General features: G+C 36.2%; 1 protein-coding gene across 3 annotated transcripts in view; it reads right to left on the reverse strand.

Moving 5' to 3' along the window:
- Nucleotides 1–24,626, reverse strand: part of THSD7A (thrombospondin type 1 domain containing 7A) — a 438,927-nt gene that overhangs the window by 264,013 nt on the left and 150,288 nt on the right. For all 3 annotated transcript variants that reach the window (XM_043588979.1, XM_043588977.1, XM_043588978.1), the window contains exon 2: nucleotides 1,966–2,797. In XM_043588979.1, the coding sequence (XP_043444914.1) occupies nucleotides 1,966–2,797 (832 nt within the window). The remainder of the gene's footprint in view (nucleotides 1–1,965; nucleotides 2,798–24,626) is intronic.

A 24,626-nucleotide genomic window follows, 5' to 3' on the forward strand; every position in this document is an offset into this window, starting at 1 on the left:
CTATGGCCTAATAAGTTATAACATATAGGTAATTGCCATTTTGTTGTTAGATAGGCTATTTCTAATAGAATCTAAGCATCTGACAAATGATCTACAGATTTTTAAATATGTTTGCTTATTTCAAACAACTAAATGGGAATATTAGGCTCTATGCAATGGTAGGTACTTTCCTAATTATACTTTTAATTGACTGGTCAACATTAAATTAAATGTCTACAGCACGTTAACTCACTGACAGCAGGAGACACCTCAGGTTGCCTTGGAGGCTCATTTAATTACTTAGTGCGGGCCAAGTAACTAACATAACTATAATACTTCAGGAAAAGAGATCAGGAAATCACTAGGATAAGAATAGTCAGAAAAGAATAAAACAGGGATTGAACTGAAACCATGATATAGAATCAGAAGTGAACACATATACAGACACATACATGTAAGGAGTTGTAGGAACCTGGAGGATCAAGGCAAGATGCCAAGCAACCATTAACGAGACCAAGACCGACCAAGACAGGACCAATACCAAGAGATGAAGAAAAGAAAGATTACTGGTGTGGCTGAGAGAAAATACAACTGTCTAAGTACAAACAGGGGAAGGACTGGACATATCCTAAAAATGGTGACCAAAGGAACGCTATAGAGAAACTACTGTCTAGATAAGTCAAGTGTTCATTTGTTTACTCATTTATTTAAACTATATCCTGCACTAAAAAGGCTTTAAAACCAGCTTTCAAAATCCACAGATAGCAAAATCACTAGGTAGCAATGAAGGAAGGAAAATAATGGGGGTGAGAAAAAGACGAAGCCAGCGGGTTATGGTAGTAAGCAACGTGCCTGCCGCACAGTCCTATTCATGTTCCCAGGAGCCAAAGCAAACAGGCACATGTGATCTGGTATAAGATTTCCAGGGACACGAGGAAAGCCATTGAGCTGCTCGCCAGCAGCACATGGGTTGAGACTTCTGTGAAATTTATCTTATGTGTTTTTAATCAAGAGAACAGACTGTGTGATGGAGGAGATGACACTTTCAATGTCATTTCTACAATAAATATGATATAAAATTCTGAGTGATGCTACCATAATTTCACTCCGTTTAGTCCAAGTCATAACTGCATAAATAGTTCAGAAAAAGCAATTATGCAAATGATCCAGATAAGACACTCCCAGATGGTCTGGCTTATCCAAGAGCAAAATTTAGAATATGCAGAGAACATCATATCCTTTAGATAATCCTCAATGAATAATCCTCAATGAATATTTTCACAACAAGTAAATCAAACATGAGAAAGTCCTTCATAATACAGTCATTATTTACCCAGAGATAATTTGACAAATAATTTCTGTCTAGAACATGCAGCCAATTAATTACATGTTTTCTAAACTACTCATGATTAAATAACATCTACTTAATTTTTTCTGGTCCTTCCTTTTTTTTTTCCCCCTCTGGGGAGATTTATTCCATTTTATAAAATGTGAAAGAGAATTATTCTTAGGTATAGCTCCCTGGGTTGCTATTTAGATTTTGTTTATAGGGTAATTCTAAAAATGCTATGAACTTGGAGAGATTACAAGTATGCTTTTCTCTCACTAAAGTAAGTATCTGAATTCAAAATCCCCAAACTATAGCTACTGGGTAAGTTTCTTGTTCCCCCACTGGAGGCGGAAACAGTTCTACTGACTTAGAGAAGTAGTGTCATCTCACGGAGACTAACTGATGCTATGGCTTTTGGACAGCAAAGTTTCAATTCGCTCTAGCAGTACAGGGCCTAACCATGAGTAAAACAGAAATAATGTCAGGAAACCCACAAAAGCTCAAATGCCTTAAGTAGAAAATCTTATGCTTGAGCGTAGCTCATTCTAGGTTGTATACATATGAATCTCAGGACTTAGTACAGCAGAGTCTTAAGTACTTTCTAGCCCATGGCTTGGACAGTGAGACACACACAGTTAACGGTTATAAAATGTTACCTCAAATCGGCAGCCTTCCCCGTCTTGTTAGTACACGTAACCTCTCTGGTCTGATATCCAATCTGGATGTCCCAATATTTGTTCTCTTGTCGGTTCTGTCTGTTCCTGTTTCTTTTCTTCTTAATAAGTTCACGGGCTTCTGGATCCTTCACTCCTTTTCCTCGGTCCTTTTCCCGTTCTTTATTCTTCCCACGTCTCCTTGCCTGTCTTACTTGTCTGGAGTGAGGCATTGAGCACGAGCTCCAGGGCCCCACGTGCAAGCTGTACATGGTCTCTTCATCCTCACACGGGCTGGACTGGCACACCTGAAACTCTGTCAAGTTCGGGCAGCCGGAGCCTCCAAACTGGGGTGGCGCTACCACATGCCGTGTCCGGTGCTGGAGCCCACTGCCACACGTCTTGGAGCATTCTGACCAGGCAGAAAACTCAGACACGATGCAGTCTTGCTGGCAGGGGATGAGACAGGCCTGTTCCAGGAGAGGTTTGGGCTCAAAGTACTCACAAATGATATCCTCTGCCGGAATGTCTTTCTCTTTCTGGATGCATGTTATCTCTCTCACCTGAATGCCTTCCTCCCCCTTAACGCACTCAAGGGGTTTCTCCAGGCTTTTGGAAATCACAGGCTGACAGTGATTCCAGGGTCCCAGCCTCCAGTCATACAACTCCTTGTGCCAGTCACACACTTTGAAACAGTTTTGCTGATTACTGGGTCTCTCGGCCTGTTTACAGTTTGTGTGTAACGTTGTCCAGCCTTCCACATGAGCACACCACACAGCCCGGGTTTGAATGCCTCCTGGGCCACATTCATCTCCCATGCATCGGCCCCACGGACCTGAAAATGATACAAGAGTTAACAGTGCCACTGGAAGAAAACTGTAAATTACTTCACTTTCCGGAAAGACATGTCAAGATCTAGTACGTTAAGTCTCCCTGAAGTGTTATAAAGTAGGTCTCTGCACATGACTGCTGGAAAGTAATGATCTGCACTCAGTAGTTTTGCAAAGGGAGAAGTATGTCACAGAGTCTATATACAGTAACTTCTGGGACACGTTCATTTCGGGTCCTTTTGGGATTATTAGGATTGCTTTTCTTCATTTCCTTAATTTTAGGTGGAGGACCCTTGCTGGTAAAGGACATCAGGAATTAGTCACAGTGCAAACATTACTCCTCGCCTTGTAACTATCAAATCCACGTCAGTAACAGGCAAGGAAGCTGGCCCCTTGTGAACAACTTCAGCTCCTACAGGCTTCTCTTTTCCAGAGCAGTTAAGGATTTTGTAGAACGCATTCTCCTCTTTCTCATTTTCTAATTCTGCACATACTGTGACTACAAGAGTCTAGCGGGTATATATGCGTGTACTGACAGAAGTGTTAACTTTCTGGTAACCAAAGCTGGGAAGTGACAAATTTTCATTTAAGCACATACTGCCTTTAAATTTACTCCCCTCCAAATTAATTTTTTCTCACCTCCCCAGTGAAGGATAAAGATGGGCAGGAGAATTAAAATTTAACTAAAGAACTCTTATGACTTTCTGTATGCTAAAGGGTTTTTGGGAATTTTAATCAATTTATTTGTTTCCTAAATAGAAACTATTGGGGATTATATAGCTGTTTTATGGAACACTTAAGTCAGTGGCTTTAGAATGAAGTGTGAGCTTTTTAGCTTAGAATCCTTCTTAGCATAAACTGAAACCTTCTTATTTGCACATTTTTTTAATTACAAAAGGAATTCCAGTGTTTTGAGAGACGTCTCAATTTGTGAAATTGAGAATTATTTTGGAATCTTAAAGAAACAAAATGATCATATATAATTGCATGATTTTCAAAATATGGTCCATGGAATTTTAGGGATTATTTGGCATAGCCTAGAGTCATCTTCAACAGGTGGCATCAGAAGGTGAGGACCAGCATAAAGGATTGGGCTCTAGGGTCCCCAGCCAAACTCCACTGCCCTTCTGCATCATTGTTGTTCAATAAGAAAAGCTCCGTTATTATTCATTTATACATATGCTGATATTATGCATAAGATTTTGTCAGACATGAGACTTCTGCTGGAAAGTGAAAACCATGAAACGAAGCCAACAGATTCACTCCACTGATGAGGAAAACAGGTGACAAGAAGGGGAAGTGATTTTCCAAGTTCACATCTTGAATGAATAAAAAAAAAAATTATGCTGGATTTCAGACTCTTGTCCTGACTTATAGTTTTATGATTTAGCCTAGATCTCAGAGCTTGAGACTTAGATATTCCTATGCAAAGTGATTAATCTAGAAAGAATGTAATAAGAAGAATATGTTCATTATGTGTAAACATTTAATTTTGTTTAACTAGGAACATGTTTACAATTTGATGATGCCAACTTCATTACAAATGGAATAACGGAGTTGTAAACAGGACAGAATTTTCAGTCAATATCCTTTCTAATCATTGTTGCATGAAACTGTGAATTGGATATTTGGCATATCCATTTCACTACTTTATGAAGTTCACATGTAGAGCTATAAGGGACTTAAAATACATTTAGGGAAATAGTCTTCCCAGAGTGATGTCAAAACTTTATGAGCTAAGAAAGTCAGTGAGTTTGCTACAACTGTCATCATGCAATATCTGATGATATCTTAATTTTATTTTTAATTTGTCAAAGGGAATTATACATTCATGTATCTTGATGCTCTGAGAAATTTTCTAAATATACAGTTTGGGAATCTAAACCTAGATGCTTTTCAAAGGAACACAGAGATATGTATAAAATTTTAGATTTAATTCCATACATCTTTGGTATTTTTTCCTCTTTCCTACTGTGCTTAAACAAAACAATAATCTCTATTTCCCACTCTAAACAAAGAATATAAAGGTATATTTATGTTGGACCATCAAGTTAGGAGCAAACCATATATATACATATAAATTTCAAAGTGTAAGTGTCTTGAAATAACCCAGAGTCTAAACCCCAGAGGCAATTAAGCAAAATTCCTTGATATTTTATTGTTTTCCAATCTTTGATGTTAATTATGAGATTAGACTAATGAATCAGATTAGGACTATTAAGAAGCTAGTCTCTTTTTAAAGTTTAAATTTAAATTCCACTTAGGTATACAGTGTAATATTAATTTCAGGTGTGCAATTTAGTGATTCAATACTTACAATACTCAGCCATCATCACAAGTGGCACTCCTTAATCCTAATCACCTATGTAATCCATCACCACACCCTCCCCCCAACATTCCTTCTGGTAACTATTAGTTTATTCTCTACAGTTAAGAGTGTGTTTCTTGGTTTGCCTTTATCTCTCTTTTCCCTGTGCTTGTTTGTTTCTTAAATTTCACATATGAATGAAATCACATAGTATTACTCTTTTTCCTACTGAGTTGCTTCACTTAGTATAATACTCTTTAGCTCCACCCACGTCATTGCAAATGGCAAGATTTTATTCTTTTATATGGCTAATATTCTATTATGTGTGTGTGTGTCACATCTTCCTTATTCACTCATCTTCCTCATTCATCCATTCATTCATCATTCATTCATGAGACATTTGGGCTCTTTCCATAATTTGGCTATTATAGATAATGCTGCTATAAACATAGGGAAGTATGTATCCCTCTGAATTAGTATTTTTGTATTCTTTGGGTAAATACTTAGTAGTACAACTGCTGGATCATAGAGTAGTTCTATTTTTAACTTTCTGAGAAACTTTCATACTCTTTTCCAAAGTAGTTGCACAGTTTGCATTCCCAACAGCAGTGCAAAAGGGTTCTCCCTTTCCCCACATCCTTGAAGTATGGTTAGAGAGAACATACCTCAACATAATAAAGGCCATATATTAAATACCCAGAGTTAATGTCATCCTCAGTGTGGAAAAACTGAGAGGTATTGCTCTATGGTCAGGAAAAAGACAGTGATGCCCAATCTTACCACTGTTATTTAACATAGTACTAGAAGTCTTAACCACAGCAATCAGACATCAAAAAGAAGCAAAAGGGGAGCACCTGGGTGGCTCAGTTGGTTAAGCGCCTGACTTTGGCTCAGGTCATGATCTCACAGCTTGTGAGTTCGAGCCCTGTGTCAGACTCTGTGCTGACAGCTCAGAGCCTGGAGTCTGCTTTGGATTCTATGTCTCCCTCTTCCCTGTCCCCCTCCCCTGCTTGCACTCTGTCTCTCTCTCTCTCACTCAAAAATAAATAAACTTAAAAAAATTTTTTTAATTAAAAAAAATAAAAGGCATCCAAATCAGCAAGGACAAAGTGAAATTTTCCCTGTTTGCAAATGACATGATACTCTATATAAAAAATGCAAAAGACTCCACCAAAAAACTGCTAGAAGTGATACACAAATTCAACAGTTGTAGGATACAAAATCAACATACAAAAATCTATTGCATTTCTATATACCAATAATGAAGCAGCAGAAAGAGAAATTAAGGAACCAATCCCATTTACAATTGCACCAAAAACAGTAAGATACCCAGGAATCAACCTAACCCAAGAGGTGAAAGACCTGTGCTCTGAAAAATATAAAACATTGATGAAAGAAACTGAAGATGACACAAATAATGGAAAGACATTTGATGCTCATGGATTGGGAGAACAAACTGTTAAAATGTCTCTACTACCCAAAGGAATCTACACATTTAATGCAAGCCCTGTAAAAATACCACCAGCATTTTTCACACAGCTAGAACCATCCTCAAGTTTATATGGAATTACAAAAGGATACCAAATAGCCAGAGCAATCTAGAAAAAGCAAAGCAAAGCTAGAGGTGTCAAAATTCCAGGCTTCAAGCTGTATCACAAAGCTGTAGCAATCAAAACAGTATGGTACCAGCACACACACACACACACACACACACACACACACACACACACACACAAAATAAAACATAGATCAATGAAACAAAAAAGAAAATACAGTTATGAAACCCCAACTATATGGTCAATTGATCTTAAACAAAGCAGGAAAGAATATCCAATGGGAAAAAGACTATCTTCAACAAACAGCATCAGGAAAACTGGACAGCAACATCGAAAGAATGAAACTGGACCACATTCTTACACCATACACAAAAATAAATTCAAAATGGATGAAAGACCTGAATGTGAGACCTGAAACCATACAAATACTAGAGGAGAACACAGGCAGTTACTTCTTTGTCATTGGCCATAGCAACTTCTTTCTAGATGTGCCTTCTGAGGCAAGGGAAACAAAAGCAAAAATAAACTATTTGGTCTACATCAAGACAAAAAGCTTATGTAGAGTGAAGGAAACAATCAACAAAACTAACATGCAACCTATGGAATGGAAGAAGATATTTGCAAATGGTATATCTAATAAACAGTATCCAAAATCTATAAAAAAGTTATCAAATTCAACACCCCCAAAAATAATCCAACAAAAAACTGGCAGAAGACATGAACGGACATTTTCCTAAAGAAGACATCCAGATGGCCAACAGACATGAGAAGATGCTCAACATCAGTGATCATCAGGGAAATACAAATCACAACTACAGTGCAGTATCACCTCATATTTGTCAGAATAGCTAAAGTCAACAACACAAGAAGTGAGGCCTTTATCCTCAAAGTACAAACAAAAACAAAAAATTCATAGCAAAGTTATAAATTTAGAACTTATTTGGACTTTTAATATACGTTTAGGTACTATTAATGGATGCATTTTAATTGATAAAAACTAATATTTTATTACAGAAATCTTAGTATACAAAGTGTGAAATGATTTCAAGTCTGCTAGTTATTGCTGAGTTAGGAAATACACCTACCAAAACCAAAACCTCCAAAGTTATGAAGCAGAACTATGTAACAGTAGGTAATTATTAAGTTTTAAAAATACTCTAGAAAAGAAATGACAAAGATATTAAACTTACAAGCCAAGTTATAGCTACAACTCCAGGCTTACATCTAAATTTATTCAAAAATAAAAGTGTATGATGGTTATTTTGAAAATGACTCATGGTTTACTAATACTGTATTAGAGAGAGTTCCCTTTTGACATATTCTCAGAATATGTGTTTCTCACATTATGTTTAACACAATTTCAATCAATTGATTGAATAACTGTTTGCCTATTGCATTAGACTGACTCTATGACTCCTACAGTAGAGAATTTGCCGGTCTTCTGCAACATTTGGTTTGATTATGTTTTAATTTTCAGGTCTGGCTTTTGTATGAATTTCAACTGTTTTGCTCAGAAAAGAGAGAATTAAGTTTTCAGACCATAATATTCAAAGCATTTACATGACTGATGTCAGTGCCAGGAGAAGGAAAGAAATCGAGTTCAAGAAAATTTCTATACTATTTCATATACAGTAAAAATGAGCAGGCAATTCTAAAGTTTAGATAACTACTAAAGGCATTAATTCTAAATACAATACAACTGAATTTCTTTCCAAAATCTATTACCATAGATTCTATTAACCAGCTATTCACAGACAACACTCTTGGGTGTATTTTATTCCAAGTATATTTACATTGAGAACCAGGAGATAGGGTATCCCCAGAAAATTCCATGGAGATCTACAAAAATACTCACTAGGTAAGGTAAAATAAAATGCATGAAGTCACCAGTGAAAGTAGAGGTGGCAATTTTACCACAGTTGAACCTGAAAAAGCTCATTTGCTTTGCAGACTTTGACTGCTGTCTTATCTTTTCACTGCACCTTGGGTATTGCATGTGTGTCCAATTAACAGACCTCTTCAAAAAAACCCCACATCTTTACCATTGTACACCCGACGAAGGACTGTCTACTTCTGTCCTCCAGTCTTAAAATAATCACACACTGAACAGAAAGGAGACCACATCTAAAACTGTTCTTGACAGCTAAGAATTGTGAACCCAATTAGCTACCATGTTGCAAGAAAAACAAATGTTTGAAAGTGCAATTGGGAAGCACAATATGCAAACTCTATCAAGCAAAATATGAAGTCCTCTCCCAAGTACAATATGAGAATGTGATATTTACCTCCTATGTGTCTGCATAAATGTTAAACTGGACCCTTATAGCTCATATTACCAGGAATGGGAAGTAGCAGTGTTGGAAAGGTGGTGTGTGTGTGTGTGTGTGTGTGTGTGTGTGTGTGTGTGTGTAGGGATGTTCACTTTTTAACAAGAACAGAAATATTTCCTTATTTCATTTATTGTTCTTGTTCATGATTACATAGGGGGAACTTGGAATCTAACGGAAAAAAAACAAAGGATAACCAGCTTTCTGCTTAAGGTCTTGGATAATATCTCTTTATGAATGGAAATGTATTCCTACATACAGATTTGTAGGATTGTGCTCATTCAGTATCATGCAATACTTTTCTAGGATTTAGGTCGATGAATATACATAGAATACTTAGCTTGACAGATTTTATGTAAATTGAGAAATGTCACTAAAAAGAAGTTAAAGCAACTATTTACACACCCCAAATATTTATGTCATCAACAGACTCACAATACAAATATATTTATTTGTAACTGTTGCAGAATTACATTTCCCAAAAACAAATTTCAAGGAGTGCTACTTGGCTTAGTTTTCCATACAGTGGTACTTCAAATATAATTGTTAATTAACTTCCCAAAATTGTTCATAAAATAATTAATTTATTTTTATTCCTGCTAAACAGGATTTTATAACATGTTTATTCTCTTTGTGTCATTCAAAAGTCTCTATTTTAGTCCACAAAAGATGGCCTTCTAAATTTAAAATTAGTATTTGGCCCACCATATTCAATATTGACTACTTCCAAGACTATTTATTGTATGTCAAGGGCATGAGAACAATAAAAGTTTGAGTCTATAAAAGGATACATTATTGACAGGTGGCCAGCAACTGTTCCAAAGAGCCTTATAAAAGATAAACACCATAAAAGAAGCATGAGAAAATTATGCAAACTACTTTCTGCCCTTGTTTGCCATAAAACTCTCAACTGAGCTAGTTTCTTGTTTGACTAAATGTGTTTGCATCCTTCAAATGAGTGCATTTTCCCTCCTGGATTTGGTTATGGAACAGCATGTCCTAGTTTACCAAGATCAAGAAGTGTACAAGCAGCTTAGTAACATACTGAATTCTATGTCGTAAATGCTGTGCAATATCCTATTTTCAAATCCACAATTCACAGAATTTTTAAAAATTCTATTTGTTTTTACTCAAGCAAATCAGCATATGAAAAGTAAGAAATCAAGGCTAACAGGAAGAAAAATTCCTCACAAATCCCACGAACTAAAGGCAACTAGTCATATATTTGCTGCCATCCTATTAGGCAATTAAAATATATTTAAATAAATTTGGGATCTTGCTATAAGTTGTTTCATATTCTGCATTTTTATTTAACAGTATGTTATAAAAAGAATTCCATTTTAATAGATGTGAGGGAGGCCTCAGATACACATACACACACACACACACACACACACACACACACAGACTGGACCCACTGGAGAGTTAATCCTGTTTGCTCTTCATAGTTGTACAATTAGATCTATACATGGTTGCATACTATGTTGTATCAATTTGCCATGATTTATCTAACATAGTCTATTTGTAGATATTTAGATCTTTTCCCCAAGTGTTTTCCCCAACATTATAGAGAATGCTACAACGAACATCTATTGTACACAGGTCAGGTAATTCAGTCAAAGTTTTGCAAATTTTCAAACCTTTGGTACATCTAGTATGGCAGAAGAGCTCACCAAAATGTCCCAGGTTTCCCTTCCACCAGCAATTACTGAGTATATTTTCTCCCTGATATCTACAGATTGTGATTTCTCCAGATTTGGACTTCCATTGGGGGAATCTTATGTACCCCTTTCCTTGCGGGTTCCATCCTTTGACTATTTTAACTATAAAGACAGTGTTTATTCCTTTAAATCCAATTCTTTGAGTCCTGTGGCCTCCAGAAAGCCCTCAACCTTTTGGAGAATTGATGTTATCCTTTCCCCTTCTCAGCACTGAAACATAATTTTGCTTATTTTGAACTCATTTGATCATTTCAAAGGATTTCGCTGTGGGTAGAAGCAAACACCTTGACTTAAATGGTCTTGAAATTGTTTCACAGATTGGTAATCCAAATGCCCGGCATACTGTGCCATTGGTTATCGTACCACTTGATTTAATTATGAACATGTTGTCTGTCTAGGAGACCCCTCCGTACATATTTATGAGCACAAAACAGATAAAATTTTGATTAACTTACTGACCTAAAGTAGATGAAAATTCTTTAAAAAGTAAAACAAAAGGAGAACTCATAGCTTCTTTGACTTGAGTTTTAATTTCATTTCATTTTAATTTAAAATATAACTCTCAAATGACAAATCAGTTTGGTGAATGAGGAGAGATCACTGTAAGCCAAGATGAGCTTTCATCTTCAATAAGTAATTAAAATTTAATAAAAAATATATAAGAATATAAAATTAAATGTCCAAAATTAGAACAAGCTCTTTAAATCTGATGAGACAATGAAGAATCAGTGATAGGAGAGATGATTTTATAGTTGTCAAATATATTATGTCCCTATCATGTTTTTTGTCTCATAAGAAAGTTACTTAGCCTCTCTGGATCTTGGTTTCCCCCATTTGTAAAATACACTATAAATCGTATCATTCAGTTCCATCGTCTTGTAATGCTATGAGAAACAAAGACTGAGTTATCAACATTATGAGAAATATTGGAGCACCTGGCTTAGTGGGTTAAGCAACCAACTTGGGCTCAGATCATAATCTTACAGTTGTTGAGTTCAAGCCTTGCATCAGGTGTGTGCTGACAGTGTGAAGCCTGGAGCTTGCTTCAGATTCTCTCTCTCTCTCTCTCTCTCTCTCTCTCTCTCTCGGCCCCTCCCCCATTCACACTCTGTCTCTCTCTCTCTCAAAAATGAGTATGTTAAAATTAAAAAAAATTATTATGAGAAATATTTATAATAAAGTTGTTTTTTTTCCTCATGCAAAAAAGACTTTCATTTTTACGTGACTTAGTATTTTAAAGTCTGTATGCATCAGTGATGACTTCTTTAGGCTAGATTCCAATAAAGTGAATAACTGGGTGAAAGGGTATTGAGAATTTTAAAGTTCTTAAATACACGTTGCTTAACTGAGTTTTCTGAGAAACTTGTGGAAATATAATGACACCCTTATCAGCATTGCTACTATAAATATTTTTGTTACTTTAATAAGTACAAATCCATTAAAAACATTTTTTAATGTTTATTTTTGAGAGAGGGGGAGAGAGACAGAACTCAAGGAGGGGAGAGACAGAGACAGAAACACAGAGTCTGAAGGAGGCTTCAGGGTCTGAGCTGTCAGCACAGAACCGATACAGGGCTCAAACCCACAAACCGTGAGATCATGACCTGAGCTGAAGACGGAAGCTTAACTGACTGAACCACCTAGGTGCCCCCCAGTTCACTATTGTTTTAATTGAATTCTTATTAGATATGACCTTGAACATAATTATTTCCTCTTCTGTGATTTGTTCAATTAGTTTATTTTCCAGTGATATCATGGCTCTTTATCTTAATACAGTTTGTTGGTGCTATTAACATTCTCTATGCCCTTTAAAAATGTAGTATGTTCTCTTTCCTACTTTTTTGGTTACGATGATTTTTATGTTTTCAATATGCAAGCTTTTCACTAACACAATCTTATGCTTCTTCCATTGCTTTTAGGCTGAAAAATATCTTCAAGTACAAAGATATAAATAGACATTACTCGTTAAATTATACAAAACTTCCATTCTCTTTATAGATTCATTTAAAACATCTATATTAAACCCATCAGGATTTTATTTTGAGTATGTTTAAAGGCAAACTTTGAACATTTTATTTTCTCCATAGTTAGGTAATTTTACCAAGAATACACAAACCTATTATTTTAAGGTACTCACTAGCATCAAAACATGGAAATGAGAACGGCTTAAATACTTCATCCCTAGATTTTATTTCTGTATTTCATTTTATTGCCATACTTTGTTATTACTATATTTTATTTATTTGTACAGTATACAGTATACTTCCACATCTATAATCTCATTTGATTTTTATATCATGTTAGACATGAATAGATTATTATATTACAGAGTAGGTTTAATCTTTTAAGACTAGAGAAAAATATAAAGCCATAAATGGCCCAAATATTTCTATTGTTTCACAGGATACAGTTAAACATCCAAAAAAAGAAAAGTTATATTAGCTATATGGGACGAATCCAGATGGAGAATTCATGTTGCCATAATGAAGAGTCCTTAACTTTTGAATAATGTCCCATTCAAGTACTGGGATGCCCAAACTAATTTCTTAAGGAAAATTATTCTTCAAGATAATAAACTACAAAGTCAGGGTTTCCCTTCCAAGCTTATAAAATTTGTTAGACCTTCAACTACAACACAACAAAAGGGTGCACTAACAGCATTAATGTATATCAACATTAAAAACACCTACTTGAGCAGTTGCACTGCCATTCTACAAAACAATATTTAACTACACTCCCCTATTTCCCCCAAATAACAAAAAACAAACTTGATGTTTGTATGAGATTCCATTACACGTGTAATTGGCAACAAAATATATATAAAATACAAACAGAAATTGTCAATCATAAAAATATGTAAACTCCATAGACTTGAAGATATGCCAATTCATTAATTTAATCTTTCCTACCTTGCTCTAGAGAATGGCTTTAAGGTAGCAACATCAAATTTACTCTGAGTATATGCTGTCATTGGTTCTGTCTTATCATTGACACTAAAGCATGGCAATGAACGTTATAGAATGATTCCTTCAAAAATGTGAAACACGTAAAAATTTCTAAGCATACCTTAGATCTTTGGTTACAATGGTCTCAAAGTCAGATACCTTTGAAGAATGTACATATTCAACAGTCTGAGGTCAAATGGCTCTAAAGGAACTAAGTCAATAGGGTTTTTGGAGATATGGGATCCTATCATTTATAATTCTTACTTCATCCCAGAGAACTCTGAAATAAATAGTAAGTGAGGTCTTCATATAGCCAATCAAATAAAAAGCTTGCTGTCTTGTCTTGGATTATCCCAAAAGTAGAACTTGAGAGCAAAGCTTGTATGAAAGCAGTTTATTTCAGAAGTGATTCCACAGAGATCCCCATATAAAAGAGTTAGATGCAAAGGAAGCCTAGGCAAAGTGTTTACATAATTTATTTGATATTCTGGACCCATATGGGCCTGATCCTTATCTCCCAAATATTCCATTTCCATTGCACACTGGATTTTTATTATGTGTAGTCAACCATTTTATTTGATGAGTTTCATAACAGCCAGCCCAGGATATAAAACTTCAGTCAGGGTCAGCTGGTGTCCAACGTGCAATATCTATTAGGACACAACAGCAAGCCAGGCTCTGGATGTGGGTGTTATATACTATTTTTTCTCTCCTAAAGGTAAATCTCTGTAGAAAGCATGGTTTTGCTCCCAAAACATAGTTGTTTGTGCTGCAATTCTCCAATTAAAGGTAGCCGGAGATTCCAAATAGTCATTTTATCTCTCAGAAATCTGTCTAATAACATCAGATCTTCTGGGCCATTATGACCTGGCTAGCTTAGCAGCTTGCACCATAGCCTGGATCTGTTATCCAGAGGTCTCTACTGCAGGATCCATTCAAATCTGGCAGTCTTCCTACCAATAAATAGACAGTGGCAATATCCCCAAGTATGATACATGCTCCTTTCAGAATACAAAAAGGCTGTGGTGTAGCCAGCCTCCAAAATAGCCCCCAATGATCCCTGCTTTTGGTATTCATGCCTTTCTATATAGTTCGCTCAAAACCTGAATAGAGTTGACTTGTGGAACCACTAAGATGTAACAGGAACACTGGTATGTGGTATAAAAGTCTAGGTCAAAAAAGCTACTAGGGCTCCTGACTTGGCTTCTTTTGGTTAATTCTAGGAGAGGCAACTATAATAGTGTGAGGATACTTGAAGAGCCTTTCATAAAAGAAAGTGAGATCTCCTGCCAACACCCATGGGCCTGACCCATGAACTCTCTGGAAGCAGATCCATCAGCACCAGGAAAGCCCTCAGATGACTGCAGGCCTGGCCAATGTCTCGACCACAGCCTCCTAAGATACCTTGAGAAAGACCTACCCAGCTAAGCCACTTCCAAATTTCTAACACACAACAAATGTGAGATAATAAATATTGATTGGTTATAATCTGAATTTTCAGGCAATGTGTTATGTACAGTGGTTACCTAACTCAGACTATGGAACCTGGAATAGGTATACTGCCACACCAAAAATCTAAAATATGGGAGTGGCATGCTGGAACTGTGCAGGGCAGAGGCTGGAAGGACGAGGAGGAAAGTGTTAGTAAAAGCCAAAGATACATTGAAAAGGCTGTAAGAAGGCAGCTTATGGTGAATGCCAGCAAGGACTTCAAAAGAAGTGAGGAGAGTATTACTGGAAACTTATCATGGCAGAAAGACCAGCAAAATTGTCACCTACAGTAATGTATAAAGCAGCAAGTATTTCTAATGGACCGGGTGATCTAAGATTTCCAGTCAGTGTATTGAGGGTACCATCTGTTTTTTCTGATTAGGGAAGCTCTAATACTTGGGGCATGTCATGAATGCAGTGGACCAGCGTGCTATTCTGAGGAATGTCAAGACATTCATGGTCCCTGCCAACTATATTTTGACAAAAGGCAGAAGTGTTAATTTGGCTCAGGAGTGAGGAAGTGAATGCATCTGCTGTACATTCTCAAGTAAAAACAAACAGCTTTTAGTTCTTTTCACTAATGGAATTTGAGAAAAAAAAAAACGCCCTTGCTAGATCAGTATCTCCATACGAAATGCCAAAAACTGTGTTGATTTGTTCTAGTTTAGATACCACATCCCTCATAGCAGCTGCAATCGGGCCTAACACTTGGCTAAGTGTACAGGAGCTTGCTGTCATCTTTCATGATTTATCCAGTTTAGTTTTACTTTTTTTCATGGGCCATACAGGTCACTGGGACAGGTATATAATGTGAAACCACCTCTCCCACATCTTTAAAAATTTTTTTTAATGTTTTATTTATTTCTGAGAGAGAGACAGAGTATGAGCAAGGGAGGGGCAGAAAGAGAGAGGTGGAGGCACAGAATCAGAAGCAGGCTCCAGGCTCTGAGCTGTCAGCACAGAGCCTGACGCAGGGCTTGAACTCGTGAACTGCGAGATCATGACCTGAACCAAAGTCAGACACTTAACCGACTGAACCACCCAGGCACCCTTATCCTGCATCTTTTAAATGTTGGACATGGCACTAATTTCTGGAATTCCTCCCAGGACATTATGTGAGAGCTTAATAGAAAAAGCTACATTTCACCTCACACCATCAAAAAGAGTCTTCGCAGTCAGTAGTAAGCTACTCCATGCCAACCTAGCAGATGAGAAAGCAAAAGATTTATCCACTTGTCCCTATTCCCCATCAGTCATGAATGCCCCCAGGATCATTAACATTAACTTCCTCACAACTTCAAGGTGTGCACGAATGAAAGCTGGGTGGGTTTCTGCAGGCATCTTGCACTACAATGTCAGGGAAGCTCTGGGAAAGTAGGCTGCTCAGCCAGTAGTAAGTTTGCACCTGTGTCAATCTGGTTAAACCTGTGTAAAACTGGAAGTCACTTGGAGATGTGACTTGGAGATGGAGCCCAGAGGATTTGAAATGGCACACAATGGCATCCGATGCATAGCAAATGGTGAAGGGTTTCCTTTTGTTTTCCTTCTAAAAAGGCCAGACCAAAGGCATCTATTTTTCTATGAACAATATGCCTGCAGGACAAAATTGCTAAAGGCTGACAATGTCTGAATTTTTATCATATTTATTCATTCAACAGGTAGCTAGTACGGGTGTACAATGGGATATATGATGAGGGAGGCAAGCGAGATAGGTATGTATTACAATAAGAAAGCACTACAAAAGGTGGAAACAACTCAAATATCCATCAATGGATAGATGAGTAAACAAAATGCTGTAAATTCATATTATGACTCAGCCTTAAAAGGAAATGAAATTCTGACACACAGTGCAACATGGATGAGCTCTGAAAACTTATGCTAAGTAAAATATGCCAGACACAAAAGGACAAATACCGTATGATCCACTATATGAGGTACCTAGAATGGCCAGTTTAACAGAAACAAAAGGTAGAATGTTACTAGGGGCTGAGGGGGGTTGGGAAAGAGGAATTACTGTTTAAAGGTAGAAACTTTCAGTTTGGGATGACAAAAAAGTTCTGGAGATGGATAATGGAATGGTTGTTCAATAATGTGAATGTACTTCATGCCACAGAATTGTTCATCTGAAAGTGGTAACATGACAAATTTTATGTGATGTGTATGTATTTCACAATAAAAAAGACATATAGGACACCTGGGTGGCTCAGTCAGTTAAGTGTCCCACTTTGGCTCAGGTCATGATTTCACAGTCCGTGAGTTCCAGCCCCACGTTGGGCTCTGTGCTGACAGCTCAGAGCCTGGAGTCTTTTTCGGATTCTGTGTCTCCCACTCTCTTTCTGCCCCTCCTCATTCATTCTCATTCTCATTCTCATTCTCATTCTCATTCTCATTCTCATTCTCATTCTCATTCTCATTCTCTCTCTCTATCTCTCTCTCTCTCTCTCTCTCTCTCAGAAATAAAATAAAACATCTAAAAAAAAAAGACACATAACATGCCAACAAACTCTAGCCAACATTTTTTTATATTCACATCTACAACCCTCTGAAACTTAGAAAATCTTTCTGGATAGAACAACATGGTGCTAAGGTTCTAAGAAGTTACTGCCAAGTTCAAAGCCTTGGGGAATTCTTAAATTCCTTAGACTTAGAAGCAATCTGAGATCTTCAGGCAAAAATGGAAGGGTCAGTTATAGATGTGATAGACTTTTCCTTGTTTTATTAACAATTTTATTAAACACTGAAAAAAGAAAAAGTGGCTCAGAGATGCCTATCACTATCATCTTCGGTCTAGTACCTCCCATATTAAATAGGTAGTTACCATTAGAAATAACATATTCTAAGTTTTTTTCTTCTGCTAATGTTATATTGTTAACTGCATATCTCAACTGGAATGTAGTTTTAGCCAATAATGTGAAATTGTGGATATAGTCTACCAAAAATGGAAAATAAAAATGAAATGGAAGTAATAAACTTTTGGTGTCTGTGTGGTTTTCTTTACATGTCTAGAGACATTTTATTCTTTGATTCTTTAGGACTTTTTTACTCATATTCTAGTTAACAAATTATATCTACTTATATATATAGATCTATATATATGTATATATGGTTAACAAATATATATGTACCTGTCACTTTTTATTTTTTATAAAGCTTGTTTTACATGTTATTTATTACATTTTAGTATCTCCTTGCATATAGCAAGCCATTCTTGATACTGGAGTGGAGTGGTTTCATTACAATTTCTAAGGACAACAAATTCCTTTTATCTTTATACTGTTTTTTAATCTTCAGACTTAAAAAGACTACTGTTACAGACTTAGGAAACTGAGAAGTAGGACTTCTTTATAAGACACTGTAAGCCTTCCTTCATGGTTACCTTAAATCAATAGCGATATGCATGGCTGTGTATTTTTACAGTCTCCATATAACTTCTATCCCACTAAATGATGTAATTACAAAGAGTCAGAAAATTAAGCTATTCAAATACTTCAAATGTTAAATTTCCAACACACTAATTGGTATGCATATGAATGTAAATGTGAAGTATATATATTCTTTTTAAATACAAATGGTTTTTGCTACCAAATTACTTCATCTGAAAATGAACCCTTCATCTGAAGCCAAGTTAATCTTTCCAAAACAGTGTGTCCAAGGATCTTGCGTGTATGGCTTAGGGTAGTCATTAGCAATATTAGTGAATTAGAAATGTGTATTAAACCTTAGATTGTTATTTCCATAAGGGGTACACATTAGCTGAATTTTGTAAAGTTAAACATAAACTCAAAATTATAAGATGCTAGGAAAAATAATCGGTAGGTAATCAATCAGTTGAAAATACAAATGTAAACTGCTTCAATTTCCCAAAAGGTGAATTGAGGAATATAACTTTTCACTAGGATCTTCCTCATATTGATAATAAAACATAACCCATAAACATGCCTAACTTTCCTAAGACACAGATTATTTGATCAGCATTTTTCACATAGTAATTTATTGTGGGAAATACGGCATATGTAAGAAAGCCTTAAATTGTTATAAAATGCAAAGCCCTAAGTGTATTTGGTCAATGTGGAGCATTTCTAACTGCTGAAAAGACGTGTCCTCTAGTGATAAAATCAGGTCATCAGTTTTATCTTCAAAGAAATGTCACCAATACAGCAGTGTTGAAGACGCATATGATTTTGTTAAATGTTTTTTTAATAACTGTGGATACTACATCTTTAGGAAAAATTTCTAGTTTGAAACACTAAGGTCTTATTCAAAATTAGAGAGTCAGAAATGAACATCTATTTTCCGATTTGTGTGCCTTTGCACATTTGTTCTGTGTTTGGGTATAAATTTCTCCTTGGATACTAATTTACCCTGGCTGACAAATTTCACAAGTATTAAATAGCCATAATTTAAAAATCATATTATATTAATACCAGTTTATGAGGCCAATCCATACTACAAGACACATCATTAGTCTTTTTGAAGACACATGTTGATGTAATATTTCTTTTGCCTGATTAAAAATCACAGTGAGGATGCATTTTAAAAACATAATATACATCAGTTGAAATTAACTCAGGGCATTAATGCACATGGCTTCACTGAGTAACTGGTTCCAAGAGTATGAAAGAGAATCAACTAAGGCAGATGGTTAGATGAGGAATAGGGAAGCTGATAATTGCATATTCATGGAAACTGTAAAATTTTAAACCAAAGGACAACCCTAGCGATAAAGAGTGTAACATTTTATAGCCAAGATCCTAAGTCCATTAAAAGTTAAACGCAGGCTATACAGTGATTAACCAAGCCAGCATTAGGAACCCAGGTGTCCTAACTTGCAGCTCAGTCCTCTGACATTCTACCTCAGGACACTGATTCACATGAACAGCTCATAGGGTGGAACTGTGTATCTCAAACTCTAGTTAGTAAGTTATCAAAGCAATCTTAGGCTTTGTAAGCAATTATGAAATCATAAGCAAAAATTGTTATTATCTTGGCATCTGTGATGTGTAAGGATCCACAGAGATTGTGTAATGCAGTCTTTCTTCACCTTACGCTCTTTCAGCCTCAGAGGAAACACTTCTAGTCAGAAGAGCTCACCGTTTAGCAAAGTTGCCCATTCTGGTGATGGACAGCGTTAGTTGAATTTTCTTCCCTCTATTCCTAGAAAATTTTCCTCCTTAAGAATTCTAGTCTAACTTCTTCCTGACAGCTTTTCAAATGTTTTAAAATTCCATACTAAGTAATAACATTTTTCTTTCGTATTCCTAGTAAGACTTCTGTCTAATCACTACACTTGTTGCTTCTCTGTGCTACTTGTCAGAAGATACAATATCATAGAACAATCTGGGAACTCATCAAGAAAACAAAAGAGCAGACAAATAATAAATGAAATACCTGACCACATATCTGTTATTCTTACTGAGATTTAAAACAAGAGCAAATAACCTCATATCCATTTCAACATGATGCGTCTCGCACTAAGGCTTTTTAAATACTGTCAACTCCTCTCACACACATTCTGTCAAGGTTCAGACTTTCCTGATTTATGCTGTGCTACGTAGTACATTTACTCACTAGGGCCACTCTTTTGGTAATGGCTTGACCAACTCAGTCCCATATGGACAAGGGCACAGACTGAAAATCCTACACCCAAATACGTATTTCTTCAATGAATCCTATCCAGAGGCAGACTGGAGGAACTATATGTAACTCTCACCTCTGAGCTCTTCCAGATTCCTTACTCAGGAACCTTCACTGACTCAGGTTTTTGAGGGGCCATGCATTCAGACATCAAGCCCAAACCTTTTTCTCTCAGAAGGCTGTAGTTCCACTGCATGGTCCAGAATTGATAGTTTTTAGTTTACATTTGAAGATAAATGTTCTTAGTACATATTTGTATGCTTTGACATAATGTGTATACAACGCTATGAAGGGATAACAGTGAATGGACAGCAAACGCTTTTTACATCTATATGCATCAATTTAGTATTCTTTTGGTAGACAGAAATGAGAATTATTTAAATCAAAATTACTCTCATAAATTTTGAAGCAATTCCAGTGCTAAAAATGTTCTGAGCATTTTATACTGAATGCTCATTATGTGCCAGAGTACAAAGGTCATAGGGGCTCACAGTTCACAGATGGTCTCCATGCTAAATAGGACATACCAGAGGGACAGAGAAAACTTGCATTTGGATTACCTAGACTGTGTTCCCTGCTAGAATTTAATTTTTATTTTTAAAATCGTGTTTTATTGTGATAAAAAACACCAAAAGTGAGATAAATTTCTTAACAAATTTTAAGTGTATAATACATTATTTTTTTTTTTACCATAGGTACAAAGTTGTACAATAATCTCTAGAACTTATTCATGTTGCCTAACTGAAACTTTATGCCCAGTGACTCATAGCTCCCTATTTTCCCCTTCCTCCAACCCCTGGCAACCACCATTCAACTCTCTGCCTCCATGACTTTGACTATTTTAGATATCTCCATTCTATACCACATTTTCTTTATCCATTCTTCTGTTGATGCACTTTAGGTTTTTTCCACATCTTGGCTGTTGTGCTGCCACTTCTCCAAAGAAGACATACAGATGGCCAACAGGTGTATGAAAAACGTCCAATCACTATTCATCAGGCAAATGCAAATGAAAACCACAATGAGATATCACCTCAAACTCGAGAGGAAGGCTAATGTCAAAAAAAAAAAAGACAATACATGTGGTGAGGATGTGGAAAAAACAGAACCCATACACAATGTTGGTGGGAATCCAAAATGTCAGGTACTATGGAAAACAGTAAAGAGGTTCCTCAAAAAACTTAAAAGAAAATTACCACATGATCCAGCACTCCCACTTCTGGGTATTTATTCAAAAAATGTGATATCAGGATCTTTAATGATAATATTTCTGATTTATTGACTTTGGCTCCAGGCATTAGTGTAGATCACCTGTTTTCTTAAAATGAGTGTGTCAATCTGTGTAATTATGTAATACCCATGACCCCATTCATATCAGTATCTGGTTAATTAAAGAATTCCATTTAACTTATTTTAATAAATATTATGAGTGCCTACAATTTTAAGTACATAGATGTCTGTGACAACCTAGAGAATCAGTTAGAATTATATCTCTCTTCATTCACCCATGAACTTCTCAAGTTGAAAAATACCTGAAATTAGAGATAAGTAGAATTTTCTTCTGTATTATTGAAAAACTGTAATTGCAACATCCAAGAAGTTTTTAATGTAGACAAAGGATGAACACTATTATCTTCATTTTAAAATGACAGAAAAAATATAATTAACTACCGATTATTCACAATAAATTCTGAGGTAAATTCTGTGTAACCCAATTGTGGAAACTGCCATGTGGTAAATTTCATACTGCATTCTGTCAGCATGATTTCGAAGAGTAGGGATGAGAAGACTTACACTTGAGCAATGCAGCCTTAATAATATGCTTTAAATCACAGCTCCTTGCCATATATCACAAGCTGACATGTAATAATTACAAGCAGCAGAGTTAGCCTTGTGAATTCCAGTCAGAGGAGGAACAATAGGTGCAATGAGAGCCCAGAGAAGGAAGACCTTACAGTCTTAGTGGGGGACTCACAGCTTGATGGAAACAATGGAATTTGAGTTGGATGGCTACAAATGGAAATGCAAAGAGATTTATGGTTGGACAAATACAAGTGTGGGTGTAGAGAATCTGAGGAACAGGGAACAGCATGAACAAAAACAGGAAATGCAGAATGAATGGATGAATAGGCACAAGGAGCATATATATGAAAAAGAAAAAGGGCTTGGAGATAGGTTAGGAAAGGCCATGGAAACTGTAGGGGAATCCTAGCTTAATATATGTTATAATACCTTACTATACACAAAGCCTTTCAATAACGGGCTTTAATCGTGCTCAGTAATTTTCTTCTCATGTTATGCAGGTTTAAGAGGATATCTTGCATCTATCCTGCATATTTTGATGTACTGTTCACCTGCATTCTACACTGTTCACCAAATATTTTGTGTATGCAAACCTATTTCTTGAATAAGATTTTCAACCATTCAGAGACAGGAGTTTTGTCATGTTTCTTTTGTAGTTCTCACTGCAGAGCCAGACTGCCAATAAAAGTAATTAGGAAAGTCCTTTCCAGAGTACATTTGAGATATAATTGGTGTTGCTCCTTAATAAATACTTGGTGAGCTGCAAGAGATAGCAAAAGATGGCTGTTTCCAGAAACCTTCAAAGGAAAATGTTGTGAATTTAAAATAAAACAGTTTGACATACTGCATGAATTATCAAGAGACTAGAAAATAGAGTACCTAGCAATGGAGGTCAAGGTTATATTATACTCAAAAAGCGACAGTAATGAAAGTCAAGCACTAGATATCATGGCCACCCTGTCAGTATCAACATGGGACCCTCAGTCAGGGAGTCCAACATCAAAAATGCATCAATTGCAGGGCTAATTGGTGAGAAAAATGAGCTTGTAGTTTACAGAAATTTGTAAATAAAAACTACTCCAAGATTCAACCAGCTGCTAAAGGACATTAGACATTAAAGTGTAAAGTGACTCTTTCTTTATAAGGTCAAACTACTTAGGATTATTAGAGATAAGATTTAACTCCACAAACTGTAGTATTATAATCCTTCTGATTTACCTTCTTTTTTCCTGAGGTTGTCACTGGAAGGAAGCACGTTTATCACATATATTTTATTTTAGACCTTTTTTTGTCACCTGCTAATATGTTTAAGATGACTGCAAGAAGTGATGGAATTCAAATTAGTTTCCCCACACAGGCCTCCTTTCACTCTGATGGTGCTAATGGTTGACTCATTATTTCAGTGGCATTTTCTTCCATGTCACCATGTCTCTCTGAGGGTGTGTTTCATTTCTATAATTGCTATCATCCTGAAGCATCCTGGATTCTCCAGTGACAAGCACTGCCCGTAAGATCTGAGATTCACAGCTCTCCCAGGAAACCTCAATCTCTTAGAGGGTTATTTTTTTTAATCCATTTTGCCAAAGGCTGAATTGTTATCTGTAGATAAGCAGTTTTCAGAATTTTGTGGCACAAAAAAATTCTTCTGATAAGTTCTTTGATATCTTACAGTTTTCCTGACATAGGGAATTATAAAGCAGTGCCTACTGGTGGTGGAATTCCTTTATCTCTGAATTTTCTGTAGCTCCTAGAAAACATGAAGCTGCTCATGAAAAGAAAATAAGCACACATAAGATGAACCACAAGGTATTTTAAGATCCTTAGCACAATTCAGAGTGCTTGGCTGGCTTTGTCAGTTAAGCATCAGATTTCAGCTGAAGTCATAATCTCAAGGTTTGTGAATTCAAGCCCCATGTCGGGCTCTGTGCAGACAGTTCACATTCTGTGCCTGCTTCAGCTTCTGTGTATCCCTCTCTCTGCCCCTTCCCAGCTCACATTCTATCTCTCTCTCTCAAAAATAAATAATCATTAAAAAAAAAAGGTTCTTAG

This window comes from Prionailurus bengalensis, chromosome A2, assembly GCF_016509475.1.
Source record: "Prionailurus bengalensis isolate Pbe53 chromosome A2, Fcat_Pben_1.1_paternal_pri, whole genome shotgun sequence".
Taxonomy (NCBI): Eukaryota; Metazoa; Chordata; class Mammalia; order Carnivora; family Felidae; genus Prionailurus; species Prionailurus bengalensis.